We start from the raw sequence: 22,190 nt of genomic DNA on the forward strand, positions 1-22,190 counted from the left end.
GTTCCGGGCATGCGTCATCATTCGGCGCCCGCGGACGAAGCTGGGTCTGGATTCCAGACGGCTATAGAGTGTTGTTTTACTGGGTGGTGTCGGCTTTTGTGGTACCTCTTGTAAGGTGATTGGTGTCTCAGACCCGGAACCCACACCTGCTTTGACAAGAACTGAGCGTTTACATCCTGGTCTCCCGGATTCTTCTAACGCCTCTGTCCACACTGCAGGTCCACTTCAGCACCCAAATGCATATACATCGTCTTCGTGCTATCTCGCTGGTGCTCAGCGCCTGCTATTCCAACATGGGTCTCTAAGAGTCTTCGCTCAAATTTCTTTTACGGGAGCTATAAATGTCTGAATTCTCAAAAGAAGGAGTACTTAAAAGTTTTTCAATCGGTCACCATCCCCCAAATATCAGAAGGATTGATGAAAAAAGAATATCGTCTTTCCTTTGTATTGAGAGAAGTGAGTCATTGAGTGAAAGTTAAGGTACTGTGAAGGAGGCGCAGGAACCTAGGCTAGTATCACCAGTAGGAATAAGAAGTTATTTGGTATCCTTGAGTTATGTTCTCCGTTATCTTTCTAACTTCCCTGCAGCTCCAGGGGGGTGATAATCCCTGGTTTGAGAAACAGTACTGAGGGCCCAGGTATTCAATCTGCTGGATCCACCAGAGAGTGCCACCCTAAGATATGTATTTGGAAGCAGACTCCATTGTTCTCTGTGTCATTAAATTGAAAAAAAGAAGGAGACTCCTATTTTTAATCTAATTAGCTAATATATAGAAGTTCGTTGGGAGAAAACTGCTGGCCTTTTACTAACATTAGGGAACAGACTACTACAGGGGTCGTGCTAACGAGCTTGAATCAATTAGGAATTATAATTGAAACAATATAATTGGTTGTAATCATGAAATAATCAAATTTAATTTCTTTAAAGTTATAACATGAAACAAGGTTTTAATAGACTATTTAATAACTATAAAATTGTTTCAAATAATTTTTCCATGTATATGTAATTCATGTTTGTAGTCAAGTTCAAAATGCAGATGGAAAGCACTGAGCCTTCTCATTTTACAATGTTACCATAAAAAATTCATGAGGCCCATGTGCATATAGATTTCTACTCATGTGGCACCTGGAACCCACACCTGCATTGAAAATGCTTAAGCATTTGGACTCTGGAGGAAATCAGAAGTACAAGAAACATAAGCCCTATTAGAACACTGTCACTATCAAACACTTAAAGGTTTTAACTGAAATATTCTCTCATTATTCAATAGTGTAATTACTGTTTAAATGCCTTGGATGAGAGAAGAGCTAGTTCCCAAAACTGTTTATTTCATCTTTCAAAATATTAAGACTAAAAAGATCTTAAGCAAGGCTTCTCAGACTCTTCTCAGACTCAGACTCTAAGTCCTTTGGCCACTTTACTGGAACAAAAGATCCATAGATCTTTTATTCCACCTTTTATTAAAAAGCAAAAACTTTTTCCAAACATGGTCTCCTAGGGGAAAAAAAACAAAAAGAAAAAAATTTTAATTAATGATGCTGTTAATTTCCAGACCCAAGAATATAGGTTCTTTCTAGAAAGACAAGTTGTAAAAGTTACTAAAATTGTCATTATATTTAAATACAAATGTGGCTTAACCTAGCTATAAGGAAGAAGGTAGAAGGAAAATGTTATTCTAAAATCTTTGTTCTCAGAAAAGTGAGAAATTTTAAGGACAATACATGAATGCATGTAGTGTTAGGATGCTATCTTTCTAGATTATGTCCACTCTTGCTTTTTTTGGTATCAAATTGTCCTTTATTTTGAGCTAATGGTAAATGATGGTGGGGGGTTGCTTTTTAAGATCCTTTCTTGTTAAAACTTAAAAGTAGCAAATCTATGTTGGTTGCTAGCATCTTCTTTTAAATTTTAATACCCTGTGAAATCCTAAAGCCTGGCAACCATTGCTTTGGAGGCATTGGAAAATCATTCCTTCCGATTTGAATAAATATATGACAGTAGAATTTCCTATTGGAGGCAGCTTAGAATAATAAAGCAATGTTTTAAAAGTGGTAAAGAGTACAGATTGTAAAGTCAGACTTGCCTGGGTTCAAAACCTGCTTCTGCCACTTATTATCTGTGTGACTTAGGAAAAGTTACTTAACCTCTCCAGGCCTCAGTTTCCTTGCCGATAATAAAACCTACTTCACAGAGTTATTGAAATAATTAAATGAATTAACTCATAAAAAGCGTTTAGTAAGCATTCAAAAAATGTCAGCTATTGTTATTTGTGCTGATAAAGTTGTAACTGTTATTATTTAAAAACACCGTAGGTAACTAATTCCTTTTTGCTTCTACAGCATGAAGAGAGAATATATGGGGGAGTCAGAAGCAAGACAGCGCATTCCAGTTGATTAAAAGGCTAGAAGATGATCAGATACTTATACAAACAAGTGGCAGGACCAGAATTTAAACTGAAGCCTGTCTTCAAAGGTCATATATTTAAAAATCCACTATATTACAATGCCTCTAAAATGAAGAAAGTCATACTGAACCTTTGCCTTTAATATTGATAGCCTAAGCAGATGTGGAATCAAACAGTGGCCAAGTTGAAGTAAATCTGAAACATAGAAAACAAACTGAAAGGGTACTTAACAGTAGATTTCTATGATGTGCCAAACTGTGGACAAGGTCTGGGAAGAAACTGACTCAAAATGAAAATTCAATGGCACTAGAATAAGTACATTAAATCTGGGGAAAACTGCTTGTGACTACCTTTATATGCCTTATTTTAAGTATAGTATATGGTAAAAAATAGTTTATCTAGTTACATTCAGATAGACACTGAGTGTTTTCTTTTTCTTTTTTTTTTTTTAATTTCTTAATGATTTCAGGTAGAGAGACTGAGTTTTTTCAGTTAAAAATAATAATAGCTGGCTTGGTGGCTCATGTCTATAGTCCCAGCTACTCATGAGGCTGAGTTGAGAGGATCACTTGAGGCCAGGAGTTTGAGACCAGCCTGGGTGATATATTAAGACCCTATATCTTTTTAAAAAAATAATAGTAATAATAATAACAAATAGAGTACTTTAGTGATAGGAAGCTCAGGCTCTAGAGGCAGATGTCTGGGTTTGAATCACTGTTCTTCCTCTTAAAACTGTATGACCTAGGCCAGGCGCGGTGGCTCACGCCTGTAATCCTGGCACTCTGGGAGGCCGAGGCGGGCGGATTGCTCGAGGTCAGGAGTTCGAAACCAGCCTGAGCAAGAGCAAGACCCCGTCTCGACTATAAATAGAAAGAAATTAATTGGCCAACTAATATATATAGAAAAAATTAGGCAGGCATGGTGGCACATGCCTGTAATCCCAGCTACTCAGAGGCTGAGGCAGCAGGATTGCTTGAGCCCAGGAGTTTGAGGTTGCTGTGAGCTAGGCCGACGCCACGGCACTCACTGTAGCCTGGGCAACAAAGCGAGACTCTGTCTCAAAAATAAAAAAAATTTAAAAAAAACTATATGACCCTTGAGCAAATTACTTAATCTCACCAAAATTCAGTTTCCTTATCTATAAAACAGGCAAACTAAATGGCTCCTAATTCATAGTAGTTGTGAGGATTAAATGAAATAATATAGTACATGGAAAGCTCTTAGCTCAGCACCTGGCTTGTAATGAGTACTCAAAAATGTGGGCTGCACTTTAATTTTAAATTCAGTAGTTCTCAACCTTGACTGTACAATAGACTTCCTGGTGGAATTTTATGAAGTACCAGTGACCAGACCCCATATCCAAAGTTTTTTATTCAGTCTGCGGTGGAGCCTAGGCACCCACATTATTTTTAAAAAACACCCAGAAAACTGATCTGGCACACACCAGTAGATCCAGCTGCTCAGGAAGCTAAAACCCCTTGGGACCAGAGTTCCAAGTACAAGCCCAACCTGGGTGATATAAAGAAACAATCCCCAGGCAACTTTAATGTTAGGCCTGTTCAGCCCAAATATTGAGAACCACAGGTTTAGACCAAGGCCCAGCGAACCAGAGGCTGTAGGCCAAATCTGACCCCTACATATTTTTATAAATAGTTTTATTGGAACACAGACATGCCTATTTATGTATTATCTGTGGCTAATTTTTTATTTTTTTGAGACAGAATCTTACTCTTTCACCGGGGCTATGGTGCAGTGGTGTCAGCCTAGCTTACTGCAACCTCAAACTCCTGGGCTCAAGACATCCTCCTGCCTCAGCCTCCCAGAGTGCTATGATTACAAGCACAAGCAAAAGACCAGGCCTACTTTTTTTTTTTTTTTTTTTTTTTTTTTTTTTTTGCAAGCAGCGATGACTTCAATTTCAACACCTGGCTCAATACTGACGGAAGTAATCTGTTTTACAGTCTCATAAACTCTGTGCAAGTCAGTGTGTCGCTTGCAGATTCTCGCCTGAATTCTAACGTGGTTCATCTTGGGATTCTTTCTCCCCAGTCCTGGAATCTTCACTACAAGTTTTTCTCTTATCGATCCTCAGAATCTTGGTAGGGATCCAAACTGGTCTTTTCACTTTGAGATTCCTTTCCTTTGCGCCTCTGATCAAAGTCAGCACACATACTCGCCTGGGGTTTTTAAGTTGCGACTGGTTAGGGTAATTGTAATTCCGCGAGTCGCCACCTGTGGCTCCACGCCTGTATTTCCAGTGTGGAAAGCCGTGTCCGTGGCGCAGCTTCCCTGGGAGAGCCACAGCGGAGTGCACTCTACAAGACAGCTGAGTAGCTGTGACAAAGACCATATGACCCTCAAAAATGTAAAATAAATATTTCCTATCTGGCCCCTTTACACAGCAAGTGTGCAGATTTCTGGTTTACAGTTCCTGGGCAGGAGATATATATATATACCACACGAGGGCAGTATAGCCCCATCACAGGGATCGAGATTGGTGGAAGTAATTAAACTCGATAATTGACCGCAACACTAAACACCTCAAGAATTACAGAAATGGGTATACTTTTTCTATCTACAGCCTTTCTATCTCGGCCTCCCAGAGTGCTAGGATTACAGGCGTAAGCCACTGTGCCCCGCCGATAGTTTTTTGACAGAAAAAAAATTTTACTTTTCATGAAGTCCAATTTGTCTATTCTTTTGTGGCCGTTGTTGTCGCCAATTCCTTTGTTGTCAAGAAGTCATTGCCAAATACTGTGAAGTTTTTGCCTATATTTTCTTCTAAGTGTTGTATCGTTTTAGCTATAGTTTAAGTCAGGGGTCCTCAGATTTTTTAAACAGGGGGCCAGTTCACTGTCCCTCAGACCATTGGAGTACCGGACTGTAGTTTTAAAAAAAAACTATGAACAAATTCCTATGCACACTGCACATATCTTATGTTGAAGTAAAAAAACAAAGGGGCAAAAACACCCCCATGTGGCCAGAGGGCCGTAGTTTGAGGATGCCTGGTTTAAGTCTCTGATCCAATTTCGGTTTAATTTTTGTATGTGGTATAAGGTAAGGGTTCAACTTCATTCATTTTCATGTGGAGATCCAGTTTTCCCAGCACCATTTGTTGAGAAAACTGTCCTTTTCCCATTGATAGTCTTGGCTCCCTTATCAAAAATAATTTGACCATATACATGAGGGTTTGTTTCTGGGTTTTCTATTCTGTTCCATTAGTCTATATGTCTTTCTTTATGCCAATACAACACTGTTTTGATTGCTGTAGCTTTGTAGTAAATTTTGAAATCAGGAAGTGTGAGTCCTCCAATTTTGCTCTTCTTTTTACAAGATTATTTTGCCTATTCAAGATTCCTTGAAATTCCATATGAATTTTAGGAAAGATTTTTCTATTTCTACAGAAAACCTCATTGGTATTTTGATAGGTATTGCATTGAATCTGTAGATCACTTTGGATAGTATTGACATCTCAACAATACTAAGTCTTCCATTCAATGAACATGTGATGTCTCCATTTATTTATGCCTTCTTTATTTTTTTTATGTTTTTATTTTTATTTTTATTTTTTGAGACAGAATCTCACTCTGTTGCCTGGGCTAGAGTGCCATGGCGTCAGCCTAGCTCACAGCAACCTCAGACTCCTAGGCTCATGTGATCCTTCTGCCTCAGCCTCCCGAGTAGCTGGAACTACAGGCATGCACCACCATGCCTGGCTAATTTTTTCTATATATTTTTTAGTTGGCCAATTAATTTATTTCTATTTTTAGTAGAGACAGGGTCTCACTCTTGCTCAGGCTGGTCTCGAACTCCTGACCTTGAGCAATCCTCCTGCCTTGGCCTCTCAGAGTGCTAGGATTACAGGCGTGAGCCACCACACCCAGCCTATTTATGCCTTCTTTAATTTCTTTTGGCAATGTTTTCTAGTTTTCGTTGTACAAGTCTTTCACATCCTTGGCTAAGTGAATTCCTAAGTATGTTATCCTTTTTAATGCTATTATAAATGGAATTTTTTCTTAATTTCCTTTTCAGAGTGTTTGTTGTTAGTGTATAGAAATGCAACTGAGTTTTTTGAGTTGATTTTGTATCTTGCTAATTTGCCGAATTTGTTTATTAGTTCTAACAGGCTTTTTATGGAATCTTTAGGGCTTTCTACATGAAAGATTTTATCATCTTCAAAGAGAAATAATTTTGCTTCTTCCTTTCCAATTTGGATGTCCTTCCTTTTTTTCTTGCCTAATTGCTCTGGCTAGAACTTCCAGTACTATACTGAGTATAAGTGGCAAAAACAAGCATCCTTGCCTTGTTCCTGATCGTAGAGGAAAAGTTTCAGTCTTTCACCATTGATGTTTCCTGTGACTTTTTCATACATGGTTTTTATTATGTTGTGGTAATTTCCTTCTATTCCTAGCTTGTTCCGTGTTTTTATCAGGAATGGATATGGATGGAATTTTGTCAAATGCTTCCTCTGCATCAATTGAGATAATTATGTGGGTTTTTTTCCTTTTCATTATGTTAGGATGTGGAATTTTGTCAACTGCTTTTTCTGTATCAATTGAGATAATTATGTGGGTTTTCCCTTTATTTCATTAATATGTTGTATTACATTGATTGATTTTCATATGTTAAACCATTCTTACATCCAGGAATAAATCCCCCTAGGTCATAGTTATATTATCCTTAAGATGCTGCTTAATTCTGTTTGCTAATATCTTTTTAAAGATCTTTTTCTTTTACAACCGAGCAATGGTTATGGATTGTTGAACATTTTTGCATCAATGTTCATAAGGTATATTGGTCTGTAGTTTTCTTTTCTAGTGGTGTCTGCTGGCTTTAGTATCAGGGCAATACTAGCCTCACAGAATGAATTAGGAAGTGTTTCATCCTCTTAAATAAATTGCAACAATTTGAGATAGATGGATGCTAGTTCCTCTTAAATGCTTGGTAGAATTTGTTGGTGAAGCCATCAGAACCAGGGCTTTTCTTTGTGAGATTTTTTTTTTTATTATTACTGATTCAATCTCCTTACTGGTTATAATATAAGTCTATTCGTATTTCTATTTCTTCATGATTCAGTCTTGCTAGGCTTTGTGTTTCTAGGAATTCATCCATTTAATCTAGGTTATCCAATTTGTTGGCATACAATTGTTCATAATACTCCCTTATAATCCTTTTTATTTCTGTGAATCACTAGTAATGTCCGCTTTCATTTCTGGCTTTTGTAATTTGAGTCTTCTCACTTTTTTCTTAGTCAATCTAGCTAAATCTAGCTAAAAGATTTATCAATTTTGTTGATTTTTTTCAAAGAACAACTTTTGGTTTGGTTTATTTTCTCTATTGTGTTTCTATTATCTATTTTATTTATCTCTGCTCTAATCTTTATTATTTCCTTCCTTCTGCTAGCTTTGGACTTACATCTCTTTTCTCTAGTTCCTTAAATTGTTCTAGTTCCTTAGTAGTTGTTGAGATCTTTCTTCTTTTTATTTATTTAGAGACAGAGTCTCACTTTGTTGCCCAGGCTAGAGTGCCATGGCGTCAGCCTAGCTCACAGCAACCTCAGACTCCAGGGCTCAAGCAATCCTTCTACCTCAGCCTCCCAGGTAGCTGGGACTACAAGCATGTGCCACCATGCCCAGCTAATTTTTTCTATATATTTCTAATTGTCCAAGTAATTTCTTTCTATTTTTAGGAGATATGGGGTCTCACTCTTGCTCAGGTTAGTCTCGAACTCCTGACCTCAAGCAATCTTCCTGCCTCAGCCTCCCAGAGTGCTGCGATTACAGGCAGGAGCCACTGCGCCCAACTTATTCATGTACCTTTAACAAAACAGTATTATCACTAAGTAAAACTTATCTATAATTATAGGTTTTATTCTTCGGATTTAAAAGTTGAATTTAGGATTCCTACTTCTGGTCACTAAAGAGTAATTAGAACTTGTGTTAACTTCCTATTATAAACAACTAGAAAATTGGATAAAATATAAGACAAAAATGCTTACAGACATCAGATAAGTAACCTGGGAAGAAGGAAGAAAAATGAAATAAGCCTTACAATTGCCCTGCCTTTCTGCCTTGAGGTAATTTCTGGACCACAGATATTACAGAGCAGGGAGGGAGCTGTGCACAAAAAAGAGCTCCAGAAATCTGCATACGCATTTCCTCAAGGCTTTGCTGACTACTAGGTCAGGCAGACACAGCATAAAAGTCCACAAGGCCAGGGAAAAGGTGTTGTCAACGTTGTCAATGACATAATTGAAGAGGAACAAATGAAGAATAGGGAAATGTCCTGGGTCAACCATTAACATCAAGGGGGCTAGGAAAGAACTGGAGGTTTACTGACCAATTTATGATAACTAAGAGACCTACTCACCAGGAGGCCTGACCTTTGCCTGGAAAAGGAGTATGAAATGAGAGTAATGAAGAGAGACTCAGCACCGCCCTATGGCTCTTCTTGACAATTCTCCATGAGGACTATCTAAGTTGTTAAAGATATTTTTCAAAACCTACTGCCAAATTGATTCAAAGTGATAGAGTTGCATTTGAAGCTATTTCTAAATTTAAGGGGTAACTCAAGATGTTACAGAGGGAATGGCCTAAAAAAAAAAAAAAAAAAAGCCGGGTGTGGTGGCTCACGCCTGTAATCCTAGCACTTTGGGAGGCCGAGGCGGGCGGATTGCTCAAGGTCAGGAGTTCAAAACCAGCCTGAGCGAGACCCCGTCTCTACCAAAAATAGAAATAAATTAATTGACCAACTAAAAATATATATACAAAAAATTAGCCGGGCATGGTGGCACATGCCTGTAGTCCCAGCTACTCGGGAGGCTGAGGCAGGAGGATCGCTGAGCCCCAGAGATTGAGGTTGCTGTGAGCCAGGCTGATGCCATGGCACTCACTCTAGCCTGGGCAACAAAGTGAGACTCTGTCTCAAAAAAAAAAAAAAAAAGACAAAAATGTTTTCCGTCTCTTTAAAACCTCACCCTTTTCACAGGAGAATGTTGTTTATGCCACAGGAGATGGCTCAGCAGAACTGTCCCAGCAGGTCCCGAGATCCTCTTTGCCTCAAGTATAAACCCTCCCTTTAAAAGCTCTGTATTTCTGGCCGGGCGCTGTGGCTCACGCCTGTAATCCTAGCTCTTGGGAGGCCGAGGCGGGCGGATTGCTCAAGGTCAGGAGTTCAAAACCAGCCTGAGCAAGAGCGAGACCCCGTCTCTACTATAAATAGAAACAAATTAATTGGCCAACTGATATATATATAAAAAATTAGCCGGGCATGGTGGCACATGCCTGTAGTCCCAGCTACCCGGGAGGCTGAGGCAGAAGGATCACTCGAGCCCAGGAGTTTGAGGTTGCTGTGAGCTAGGCTGATGCCACGGCACTCACTCTAGCCTGGGCAACAAAGTGAGACTCTGTCTCAAAAAAAAAAAAAAAAAAAAAAAAAAAAAAAAAAAAAAAAGCTCTGTATTTCTGCTTATAATTAGGACAATGGCATTTTAGACAGGAGTCTCCAGTTCTCCTCATTTACTGGCAAATTAATTAACTCCTCTTTCCTTCTCCTCATACCACTCCTCATTTTCAGATGCAGCCTCAGGGACAAGTGCTTTTGGTAACAAAGATAGCTAAATGATGCCAAGCGTTTGGTAATGAAGACGGCTAAATTATGCCATGGTAACAAACAACCCCAAATCTCAGTGGTTTAAGACAATGAGAGTTTATCTCTCCGTCAAATTACGCATCTCATCCAGGTTTAAGGAAGTGTGGACCCTGCTGACTCCATACACTCTATAGAGACCAGGCTGACTCGGTCACCAGAGCAGGGGAAGAGAAAAGTGGAAAATCTCTTTTGGATTTTTCACTGTCTCACTGCAGAAGTGACACACCCTTTTCCACTCATCTTTCATTGGTTAGTGTTGTGGCCTCACCTAACTGCAAGGGAACCAGGCAATGCAGGGGAGAAAATTGAATGCTTGGAGAGACTTGCTATATCTCTGCCACAGCTAGAAAGCTGGTTTTAACACTTTATCACCATCCCAAACCAACCTTCCCTTGCAAACAGGTCTTGCTGTGAGGGTGAGGATAGTGAGCTGCCTGCCCCCCATTCATAGACAACAATGGTTTCCAGGGGCGTCTCCTGGGGGTGATGACCAGGTCTGGCTATCTTGTAGGAGCCATTCAGTGGCCTCCACCTACTCTGTACAGACAGAGCCTAGCCCTTCTGATACTAAGGTTGTTTTCTTTTGAGTTTCAGAAAAATTCCTGCTCGCCGAGGAACTTCAAATTACATTTGTGTGTGTGTGTGTGGACACATCAGATGGACAAAATGATTCCAGTGAACTGACTGCTCCAATTATGGTGAGAATTTTCACATGGTTAGAAATTTCTGGTTACTTTCAATTTTCCTTCCTACCTTAGTAGCCCTGGAGGGATTGTGGCGTATACAGTAAAGGGCTTGTACTCAAATATCTTTACGTAACTCAGAGGTACAAGTTCCTACAAAAATTCTGCCACCTTAACCAAACACGAGCTTGGAAGGAGATGTTAAGGTAAGCTTTGAGGAATTAGGCAGCATAGTGGCTGAGAGATGGGGAGAATCAGAAAAACCCGTGAGCAAACTTTAGTTTGAAGATTTAGGATTTGGAAGAATACTATCTGGGCCCATTGCCCTCTTTGGTTTCCTTTCTTTGATAACACCTGTTCTGCTTGGACCCCCTACTCCAGGAGGGTTTGTCCCCTCTATAGCGGGGCCCTGTTTGTTTTTTCCCCTCACCTTTTCTGCGATGCATCCCTGACTTACGTGGCTAAATAAAGGCAGATTTAGTTAGCTTCCTGTCACAAACAACTAGAAAATGACAATACATCTGGAAACCCAGCCAGAAGGTACAGAATGTTGAGGGTGAATAGACTCAAGCTCCTTGGCCTTTCTCATTTTTAGATGGCAAAAAAATTGGAGTGAGTGTTGTCACTATGTCGGGGGCAGGGGGGAAGCTCAGGAAACAATAAAGCAGTGATACCTTGAGGTAGGAATGGAAGGAAAAGGGGCGAGGACAGGAATCCACGTGCATCTCTGAGTGGGAGGTACTAAAGACCCATGCGCTACTCACGTCTCTCTACAGAGCTACAGCCACCCCTGGCACCATGTACCATTGCTTCTGGAGATGTGTCCTAGTGATTGTGTCCTTACTCTTCTGCAGCTTCTTCCTCCACGACAAAATCCAAAACGTGGAATATAAACTTCTTTTGGTAAGTACCAGACCCTGATAGTGGAGCCAATTTTCAATTATTAAGTAGGAAAATGAATAAAAGTCAGTGTTTAGGTCTCATCTATGTGGATCACTCTAGAATCGCTGCACGCGTTCTCAGAGGAGTGAAGCCTGAGAGTGAATTTTGTGAAACGAATATAAAAGGAAGCCATATAATTTTGTTATTTATTTTCCTTAAGAAAAGACAATTTACTTTCTGTAAATTGCCCAGCCAGAAGAGAGAAAAAAAAAAGAGTAATTTGTTATAACGGTCACTGGTGACAATAGAGAAGTACAGATGAAGACGGGAAGTTTCCAGGGGAAAACACAGGAGTATTAGACATAGGAGATGATTCAATTAGAAGCCTAATTTGGGGTAACTAAGACACCCACCTAGTAGAGGAATGGGAGTGGCAGAGACTCCACCCTTTCCTATAATTCTACTTTAAATGTATTCGCGGTCAGATCTGAGCAAAGGAAGGACTTTAGAATTGAGGCGCCGTGTGCGTGTTCCTTAAGGACAGGGCCGGGCGTTTGACTTCAGCGCATCTCAGAGAACCCAGCACAGGCCTAAGCTGAGTTAGAAGACATTAGCCAGACTGATAATGGTAGGAGAGATTAGGTGTGGGCCACGGTGGGGACAGGCAAACTCTGACTCTCCATAAGCCTAGGGCCTTCCCACAGACATCTCACCCACACCCGGGTCACCCCACCTCCCCGACTCGGGACTCATGGCTTCTGCCAGAAGCCGGTGTGTTCTCATGACCAGGTGGGGACAGCACTGAACTGAGCCCCGACACTCGGCCTCCCTGGTGACTGGGTGCTGGGGCTGGCCGGGCCCATCCTAAAAGGGGGATCTCCTCCTTAGTTGTCTCCAGAGAATCTGGGGCAAACCTCAGGGCTCACATGTATCTTATCCTCAGAAAGAAAAGGACAAAGCTTGGCAAATACTTGTACAGCAAATCAGCTCTGAAAGCAAGAACCATCTGGAAACCTTCAAGGAGATGCAGCAGAGGGCTCCTTTACTCCAACACGCCAAGTACAGGTTCCTGGCGGGAGCCCCTCCCCAGCAAAAGAGTGAGTGCAAGGGAGGGACCGGTCGGGCTAGGAGAAGGCCAACAAGGGAGTTTAACAAGAAAAGGGAAGGGAAGGGAAGGGGAAATGACTGGCATCTGATGAGGAAAGAAGGGTGCACTGAGAAAGGACCATGCCATGGGATTTGGTGCGTGTTATGATCCTGAGTGCGTTTCCGCCACCTGGTCACCCCTCGAATGACCAACAGGATGAGAAGCCCTGGTGTCCCCTAGTGAAGCTCATTCATGGCAGACCCTCAGGGAGGGCAGGGCAGGATGGGAGAGGAGGCGTGGGAAACGGAGGCGCGCTCTTCCGTGGGGAAAAGCACTGGGCAGAGGGAAAAGAGCGTGGTGTGGACTGGGGGTCTCTGTGCACTAGACGGCCAGTCCCTTGGCTGTGCGTAGGTCCCTGGAGGTCCCTGGAGATCCTCTCATCCAGGTCTGTTTGATCTGGGGTAGCTGAGATAACTCTGAAAGTCAAGGCCAGGCTAAGATAATTTGCCAAGCCAGCCAATTTCCCTTTGGTACCCTGTGGCCGTCCCCATGAGAGAGCCTCGTCCCTCATAAAGCTTCCCCCAACAGCCTTTCAATGTATCGATCCAGGAATCCACTTCACAACCTCACAGATTAATATTAACCCTTCAGTGGGACTGTACACTCCCAGGGAAATACATGTGACTTGTCACAGGTACTGGCATAAGGGAAGACCTGGGAGGAGAGCCCTAGGAACTGGTCACCGTCCTCAAGTGCTAAAGGTTCCCCTCTCTTCCCCCAGAACTGCTGACGGTGGGCATTTCCTCGATGCAGCCACCTGGTGGCAGCCACCTCTTGGACACCCTGCGCTCCGTGTTTGAAGCGACCTCGGAACCTGAGTGTAGGTCTATAGTGGTGCTGGTCCACCTGTCAGATCCTGACCCCGAGTGGCTCAACCAAACAGCCGCCAATATTTCCAGGCTCTTTGCACCACACATTGAGGCCAGGGAGCTGCTGGTGATCCATGGGCTTCTCGGTGGCTCTCCTGTCCCAGGAAATCTGAGTGACGCCAATCACACCTCACCCTGCGAAGCACTTTATTCCAGGCAGAAAGTAGACTATGCCCTCCTCATGAACTTCGCCAGCAGCCTCTCTGATTACTTTCTGTTGATGGAAGATCACGTGCACTGCAGCCCCAAATTTGTTTCTGCCATCTACTGGGCGTTATCGGCCTGGGAAGAGCTCCCTTGGGTGATCCTGGAGTTCTCCAGCCTGAACATGTCAGGGAAAGTTTTCCGCTCTAGTGACCTCTCCCGCCTGACCTCTTTCTTCTTCCTCTTCCTTAAGGGCACTCCTGCTCACTTGCTTCTATCAAATTTTAGTTTCCTCTTGGGCCAGACAGTTCCCATTAGCCTTGCTCCAAATCTCTTTCACTCTCTGGGCTATAATTTCACTTCCAGGAACACATGTTACCAAGAGGAAAGGGAAGAGGAAGAGAATCTCGGGAAACCCCACAACCCTCCTGCCTCTTTTTACACGAACATGATGTCAACAGGCTCTACTGTCCCAGAATATGCTTATCTAATGAATGGGAGTTACTTCCAGACTCAGTATCTCATTCCAGGCCACAAATACACTGTGGTTTTTCGTCAGCCTCACATGGTAACCCACATAAAATTTCTGACTGGCATCGGTAAGCTGGGGCTATTTTACCTGCAGCAAGGGCAGGTGGAACTCGGCTATGAGCCTATTTTGGAGGATAATGCCTGTGCCCGCTATGCCCTGCTGGGACCACTGGTAAAGGGGAAGTTCTATCAGAAGGTACATTATGAAGAAGACTTTGTGGAGGCGGTGAGATGCGTAAGACTGCTGGTGACAGCCCCTCATGATTCTGCAGTATGGATTAGAAATATCAGCATCTGGATTAAGTCTGGGAAAGGGTAGAGATAAAAGGGCCAACATGAATTCTGGAACAAATGGGTTTGGGAACAGCCTCAACACAGATGATAAGGAATTAAAGCTTTGAATTTGGTGAGGAGCATCCCATATGCAGTCATTGCAGGCTACTTAATATAGATGACACATCCTCATAAGAGGTAGAAAAGGAACTGGATCCATCTGACCCCCAAGAGCCAGAGAGATGAAAGTATTCACCAAGAAATTGCCCAGTTTTCTCTCCATACAGATCTCCCATCCTTGGATCTTTCCCTGAGGTAGGTACTGCCTTACAGAGTGTTGGGAATGGCCTGAAATATGACATCAGGATAGAATGGCATTTGCCTTCATGTAAGATCCAAAATGCCAAATATTGAGAGTCCAAACATGGGCTGTCAACTGTCCATGAATTCTTCAGAAGTAGATGCATATCTTTGCGTATTTTCAAATCTGCATTTTTCTAGGGTCAAGATTCATAACTTTCATTTGTGTTTCATATGCCCCCCACCAAAATCATAAAAATAACTAAACTAGTAGATCTACTTTCTTTTTTTTTTCTTTTTTTAGACAGGGTCTCGCTTTGTTGCCTAGGCTAGAGTGAGTGCCATGGCGTCAGCCTAGCTCACAGCAACCTCAAACTCCTGGGCTCAAGTGATCCTCCTGCCTCAGCTTCCCGAGTAGCTGGGACTACAGGCATGCGCCACCATGCCCGGCTAATTTTTTCTATATATATTAGTTGGCCAATTAATTTGTTTCTATTTATAGTAGAGACGGGGTCTCGCTCTTGCTCAGGGTGGTTTCGAACTCCTGACCTTGAGCAATCCACCCGCCTCGGCCTCCCAGAGTGCTAGGATTACAGGCGTGAGCCACCGCGCCTGGCCAGATCTACTTTCTTGATGGCAGTAAACAATTTATTACCTAAGGGCATGAAATCTGTTTAGCATTTTTAGTTTAAAAATTGAGAGCATACATTAATTCATCCTTCATGTAATCATTCAGAGGTATTAATTTTGTGAGTTCTTTTTGTTGGGCCCTATTCAAGGTAGTAAAAATTCTAAAATAAATAAAACATAGTTGGTGCTAGCAAAAGACTAATAGCAACAACGAATGCTTACCATTCAAAATTTACCATTCAAACTGATAAGTGACTTGTCTATAGATTCTTTTGAATTTTCTTTTCTTTTCTTTTCTTTTTTTTTTGAGACAGAAGCTCACTGTTTCTCAGGCTAACATGCTATGGCATCAGCGTAGCTCACAGCAACCTCCAACTTCTGGGCTCAAACAATCCTTCTGCCTCAGCCTTCCGGGTAGCTGGGACTACAGGCATGCGCCACCATGCCTGACTAATTTTTTCTATATATGTTAGTTGTCCAGCTAATTTCTTTCTATTTTTAGTAGAGACGGGGCCTCGCTTTTGCTCAGGCTGGTTTCGAACTCCTGAGCTCAAAGGATCCTCCCACCTCTGCCTCCCAGAGTGCTGGGATTACAGGCGTGAGCCACCAGACCCAGCCTGAATTTTCTTTGTATACAATCATGTATATGTAATAAATATATATAAATTCAATGCAATCCCAATGAAATTCCAAACCAGTTATTTGTAATTTCATTTATATCTGACATTTTTATTTTAATATCCACTCATAAAAATAAACATATGAGAATATTCAAGAGATTTCTGAAAGAGAATATTGAGATTTACCAGATATAAATACATCACTAACATTACAAAATACCTACCTAATAGCCATTCTCCTATTCACTTAGTAATATTAGGCCATGTGGAATTGAAATTTTGTGTGTACTGTTAGGAATAATGATTTTTTTTCAGATGGATATCGAATTTGCCAGCTATGTTGTTGAAAAGATTGTCCTTTCCCCAGTATACTATAACGTCATCTTTGTCATAAATTAAGGGACCACATGCACATGAGTCCATTTCTGGACTTTCTACTTTATTCCATAGGTCTACTTTATCTTTATGCCAATATCACACTGTTTGAATTAATACGACTTTATAATAGGTCTTCATATATGATAGCGTAAATTGTCCAACTTTGATCTTCAAGATTACCTAGGCTATTCTTAGCACTGTTTGCATTTCCCTATAAATTTTAGAATCAGATTATCAATTTCCGCAAAAAAAAAATTCCTGGAATTTTGATTGGTATTGCAGGAATCTATAGATCAATTTATAGAGAATTTAAATCTTTACAGAATTTTGCCTTCCAATCCATGAATATACTGTAGCATTTAATACACTCTTCTATGTCTTTATATCTTTTCATTGCTTTGAATAATAGCTTACAGTTTTCAGTTTAGAAGACTTACACACCTTTTGTCAGATTTATTGCTGGGACTGATATTTTTGTTGTATTATAAATGGCATCATGTGGAAATTTTATTTTCTAATTATTTGTGCTTAGTATATGGAAAATACAATTGATATTTGTATACATTGACCTTGTACCCAGTGGCCTTGCTAAATGCACACATTAATTCTAATAGTTTATCCATAGAGTCTTTGGCGTTTTCTGTGTATACAATCATGACATCTGAAAATAATGACAATTTTATTTTTTTCCAAATCATACACCTTTTCTAATTTTTTTCTTGACTTCTTGAACTGGCTAGGACCCACAGTTAAATGCTGAATAGGAACTGTGATGGTGGCCAGCCTTGTTCATTCCTATTCTCAGGAGTTGGGGGAGCTTTCAATAATTCACCATTAAAGATTTGGGTGGAAGAAGGGTAGATGCTCTAACCAGATTAAGGAAATCTTCCCTTTATTCCTAGTCTGCTAAGAGTTTTTACCATGAATGAATGTTGAATTTTATCCAATGGGTTTTTTTTAATCTGTCAAGATGATAATTCCTGGAAAATTTATCATTTAGTATTATGCTTTTTAAACATTGCTGGACTGGATTTGCTAATATTCATGCAGGATTTTTGCATCTATGTTTCTGTGAGAGATTGAGCTGTAATTTTTCTTTCTTATAATGTCGTAGTCAGGTTTTGGGTGATTTTTGGTTGGTTTTTTTTTTTTTGGTTTTTTTTTTTTGAGACAGAGTCTCACTCTGTTGCCCATGCTAGAGTGATAGAGTGAGTGCTCACAGCAACCTCAGACTCCTGGGCTCAAGCGATCCTCCTGCCTCAGCCTCCCGAGTAGCTGGGACTACAGGCATGCGCCACCATGCCTGGCTAATTTTTTCTATATATAGAAGTTGGCCAATTAATTTCTTTCTATTTATAGTAGAGACTGGGACTCACTCTTGCTCAGCCTGGTTTTGAACTCCTGACCTGGAGCAATCTGCCCGCCTCGGCCTCCCAGAGAGCTGGGATTACAGGCGTGAGCTAGGAAGCTACGGCCTGTTTTGTTCTGTTTTCAGGTTGGTCAAGTGGAGCAGTGGGAGTGGAGAAGGAACAAAGGAATCTGTAACTGGTTGTGATCAATTAGTTGTAAACACCACTCGGACCAACTCTAATCAGGTTTTGGTATAAAGGTTATACTGACTTCATAAAAATCAGTTGGGAAGTATTCCCTCCTCTATTTTGGAAAGAATATGTTTAAAATTAGTATACTTTTTTCTTAAGCACTTTAAAGAATTCACCCATGAAGCTATCTGAGCCTATGCTTTCTCGTGCGGGAAACTAGTTCATCGTGAATTCAGATTCTTTAATAGATATAAAACTATAATAGATATAAAATTTCTTCACATGTTCATCTTTAAGTTGTTTTTTAAGGATTTTGTCCATTTTATTTAAAACATTGCCAAGTGTATGGCTTATTCTCTTGCTATGGTGATTTGTTTATGCTCTTTTTTTCTTGATCAGACTTGCCTAGAGGTTTATCAATTTTGTTACTCTTTTAAAAGTAACAACTTCTGGCTTTGTCTATTTTCTCTATTGCACCTTTTTTGCTGTTTCACCGTTTTTGATCTCACCTTCACCATAGCCTACGTAAAGACACGACATGTGTGTGAGGAAATAGAGCGTCGTGGGAGCAGAGGTGCCAGCCATGGCGAAGTGGAAGGCAAGGCAAGGGGCCGAGTGCAGTGAGACAAGCAGAGGGCTGATGGTGGAAGCTCAGGGAAAACCAGCATTGAAGGGGTGAGCAGAGGAGGAGAGGACCACAAAGGAAATAGACCAGGCTGGCGCGGTGGCTCATGCCTGCAATCCTAGCACTCTGGGAGGCCAACGCGGGCGTATTGCTCGAGGTCAGGAGTTCGAAACCAGCCTGAGCAAGAGCGAGACGCCATCTCTACTATAAATAGAAAGAAACTAATTGGCCAACTAATATATACAGAAAAAAATCAGCTGGGCATGGGGGCGCATGCCTGTAGTCCCAGCTACTCGGGAGGCTGGGGCAGGAGGATTGCTTGAGCCCAGGAGTTTGAGGTTGCTGTGAGCTAGGCTGACGCCACAGCACTCACTCTAGCCTGGGCAACAAAGCGAGACTCTGTCTCAAAAAAAAAAAAAAAAAAAAAGGAAACAGAGTATATGAGAACCAGAAGAGTGCCAGCCATCTCACCAAGCAAAGGGAGTCTGAGCATTCCAAGAAAGAAGGGGCAACCAACAGCATCAAGGATCAGAGTATTCCTATTACTTAAAACTCTTCTCAAATAACATTAGCCAACTCAAACTAGTGCCCAGCAAAAAAAGGAAATGTCTCTATAAGTGGTATGCACGGTGGTTAGAAGTATGGGTTCTAGAGTTGCCTGAGTTCTCACCTCTGCTCTCTTACTTTACTGGCTGTGTGATCTTGGGTAGCTTATTTCTCTTTGTCTATTTCCTCGTCTATAAAAGGGGGAAAATAATAGTACATGCTAATAGTGTTTCAGGGAAGCTCTAAGGAAATAACGTGTGGCACGTCTCGTTTATAGGTATACAAGGACAGGAATTCCGGGCGGTTTATACTATTAGGAATCTCTTTGGCTCTCATTACTGTCTCACCATTGCCCAAGTTTACACCTTCATTTAGGTGATCCGTCTAATATGTATTTCTAGTATATACATTGCATATATGTATACAATATGTGGCCTTTAGTATCTGTCTTCTCTCACTTAGCATGTTTTCAAGTCTCATGTATGTTGTAGCATGCACCGACACTTCATTCCTTTTTATGGCTGAATAATATTGCCTTATATAGAGTATCACATTTTGTTTGTCCATTTATCAATTGGACATTTGTGTTTCCACTTTTTGGTTCTTCTCAATATTACTGCTATGGATAGTCATGTACAGATTTTTGTGTGAACATATGTTTTCATTTCTCTGAGGTATAGACCTAGGAGTCAAATTGCTGGGCCATATAGTAACTCTGTGTTTAACTTTTTGAAGAACTGACAGACAGTTTTGCACAGTGGCTGCACCATTTTACTTTCACACTAACAATGTAGGAAGGTTCCAGTTTCTCCACATCCTCACCGACACTTGTTATTGTCCATCACTTTAATTGTAGCCCTCCCAGTGGGCATGCAGTGGTGTCTCATTGCGGTGTTGATTTACATTTCCCTAATGGCTGCTGATGTGCAGCTTGCACTGTAGTTGTGCAAGCCTCTGTGCTAAATCCAGGAAGCCTCCTGCAGCTGTTGCTCCACACTCTTTCCTACCAAGGAAATGTGTTTGTTAAAAATAGGCCGCACGGGTGATTATTCTCTTCCATATCATCAAACTCCCGGTAGTACTTGGGATTTCTCTCTAATACCTGGACCTCTGCATCCACATCATGTCCTCTAAATAGCTAAGCCAAGCCAATATCCAGTCCTGCATCAGAGGCAAGAGATGGAAGCCAGGGACATGTCACTGGGAGGCAACCATCACCCACCGGCACTGCTGTGTCCATGCCGCCTCCTGCCCTGCCAGCGGCCGGGCCCAGCCTCACTCTGCCCCAGAGACTCACCTGGAGGGCACGTCGAAGAGGAGGTCTCTAAGGGCACTCTCCTTGGAGCCCGTGACCAGGCTTAGCACCGAGGCGGTCCCTTCCTGCGCGCCAGGCCCCAGACACCACCTCCTGCAGCTGTGGCTGTGCCCCTGGCATCCATCGTTCTTTAAGGAGTGGGCTTCAGTTACAAGGGATCAGTGAGAGGAAGAAGAAGTAGGAGGGAAGAAAATACAGAATCAGTGAAGACGAAAAGGGAGTGAGAATCCTAATATTCTGAGCAAATGACTTTATTAAAAATAAAGCAACATCATTACCAAATGAAAACTGATTCTTATTGCAGATCTAGTTCTTTCGGGGGAGATCTTAAAGTGGACACTGCAATCCTGGTCTTATAAAAGTGATAGAATGATATTGCCATCATTTTCTCCTTAGATAGTGATTAATTGTATATGTTATCCACAACAATCCAGGAATGGTGGGAGAGGCTTGGGGGTGGGAGAGACTGACTTAGGACGTAATTATTAAGGATGACAATGAAGGTGGCAGGTAAAGAAGAGTGACGGAAATTTTTAGGGCTAAAAGACTGAATTTGGGGATAAGTAGGAATTGGAAGTTTCCCAAGAAAACTTAAACTGGTCAGTTTGTGAAGCATGGACTTACCTCTCCCCTGAACTCTCAGAGAAACTGCCACACTCGGTGAGTTCTCTTGTTCAAATAGTTCTGAGTGAAGTCTGTCACCATAAAGTCAGACCTCAACCCATCCTTCTCATTTTGATTCAAGATGTTAACAAGAGGTTGTCACTGACCATTGGGATTTTGAGTCATTTTTATTCTTTTTTCTTGTAATTGATTTAATGTTTTACGATGAACACGTATTGTATTCATAATTAGGGAAATACCAATAAAACTATTCTTAGTTGGGGAAATATGTGTCCCAGTTACAGTCCACATCCCTGGATCCAGGTCAGAATCTCAAGCAGTGGATATCAGCCCTTCCTCACCATCTCTCTCACCCAGGAGCTGGTGCTGGGTGCGAGGCTAGGGTGGTAAACATTCCCCGCCCCCACATTCAGGGAGAACAATGGTTGCCAGGGGGGATGTCACCTGAGAGTGGTGACCAGCTTTATCTCGCCTCAGAGGATGCACATTCTGGCCTCATCACTGTCTTCCCAAACGTTACATTTTCTTCTTGACTTTGGGAAAATCCATGAAGAGTCAAGTGCAGAGCTCAGTTCCTATGCACCTGGGGAAAAAAAAAACAATCTTACACAAAGCTACAGCTTCAATCAAGGTAAGAACTTTCATGTGTTGTGGTCAAAACTTTTTTTAAAAAGCCAAAACTTTTTAATCTCCTTACTTGCTTCCTCCTCAAAAGCCCTGTGGGATTGGCTCCTGTCAGAAAGCCAGGTTGTCTCTGGAACTGCTGACTTGATCCCATGTAGAACCTACCTTGGAGCCTACATAAGTGCCTTATAAGTGCCCATGCCTGCATTTTGTTCAGTGAGTCATCCAGAAGGCAAAGGAAGATGACGTGAAAAAGATTCAGGAGTGATGAATGCATGACCAAAAACGGTCTAGACTTTAGGTAACGGAGGGGAGGACACCCCTGGGAAAACATGAAGTTATTCCCAAAGCCCCTGACAAGCATACCCCAGAGATAAGCTAGGAGGACAGTCTCTGGAATCAG

At 41.6% G+C, this 22,190-nt stretch overlaps 1 protein-coding gene across 2 annotated transcripts; it reads left to right on the top strand.

Annotated features, from left to right (window-relative positions):
- The first annotated feature begins 38 nt into the window (after positions 1-38).
- LOC142863847 (alpha-1,3-mannosyl-glycoprotein 4-beta-N-acetylglucosaminyltransferase C-like) lies at positions 39-15,147 on the top strand. Of its 2 annotated transcripts, XM_075996947.1 has the most exons (7): positions 46-115; positions 219-456; positions 2,341-2,671; positions 10,650-10,753; positions 11,515-11,641; positions 12,564-12,717; positions 13,489-15,147. In XM_075996947.1, the coding sequence occupies exons 5-7, from the start codon at positions 11,537-11,539 to the stop codon at positions 14,628-14,630; spliced, it is 1,401 nt and encodes a 466-aa protein (XP_075853062.1). In that variant the 5' UTR covers positions 46-115; positions 219-456; positions 2,341-2,671; positions 10,650-10,753; positions 11,515-11,536; the 3' UTR covers positions 14,631-15,147. The 2 variants fall into 2 exon arrangements, with proteins under 2 accessions (XP_075853061.1, XP_075853062.1); XM_075996946.1 differs by having other exon boundaries at positions 39-456; positions 2,341-2,473.
- The last annotated feature ends 7,043 nt before the right edge of the window (positions 15,148-22,190 follow it).

This window comes from Microcebus murinus, chromosome 23, assembly GCF_040939455.1.
Source record: "Microcebus murinus isolate Inina chromosome 23, M.murinus_Inina_mat1.0, whole genome shotgun sequence".
In the NCBI taxonomy this organism is placed as follows: domain Eukaryota; kingdom Metazoa; phylum Chordata; class Mammalia; order Primates; family Cheirogaleidae; genus Microcebus; species Microcebus murinus.

What these genes read in the sequence shown, in the direction of transcription:
- LOC142863847 (XM_075996946.1), top strand. Translation starts at nt 11,537, where the DNA reads ATGTACCATTGCTTCTGGAGATGTGTCCTAGTGATTGTGTCCTTACTC. An exon ending in TGGAATATAAACTTCTTTTG is followed by an intron (nt 11,642 to 12,563) that starts GTAAGTACCAGA and finishes TCTTATCCTCAG; the next exon opens with AAAGAAAAGGACAAAGCTTG. An exon ending in AGCCCCTCCCCAGCAAAAGA is followed by an intron (nt 12,718 to 13,488) that starts GTGAGTGCAAGG and finishes CTCTTCCCCCAG; the next exon opens with AACTGCTGACGGTGGGCATT.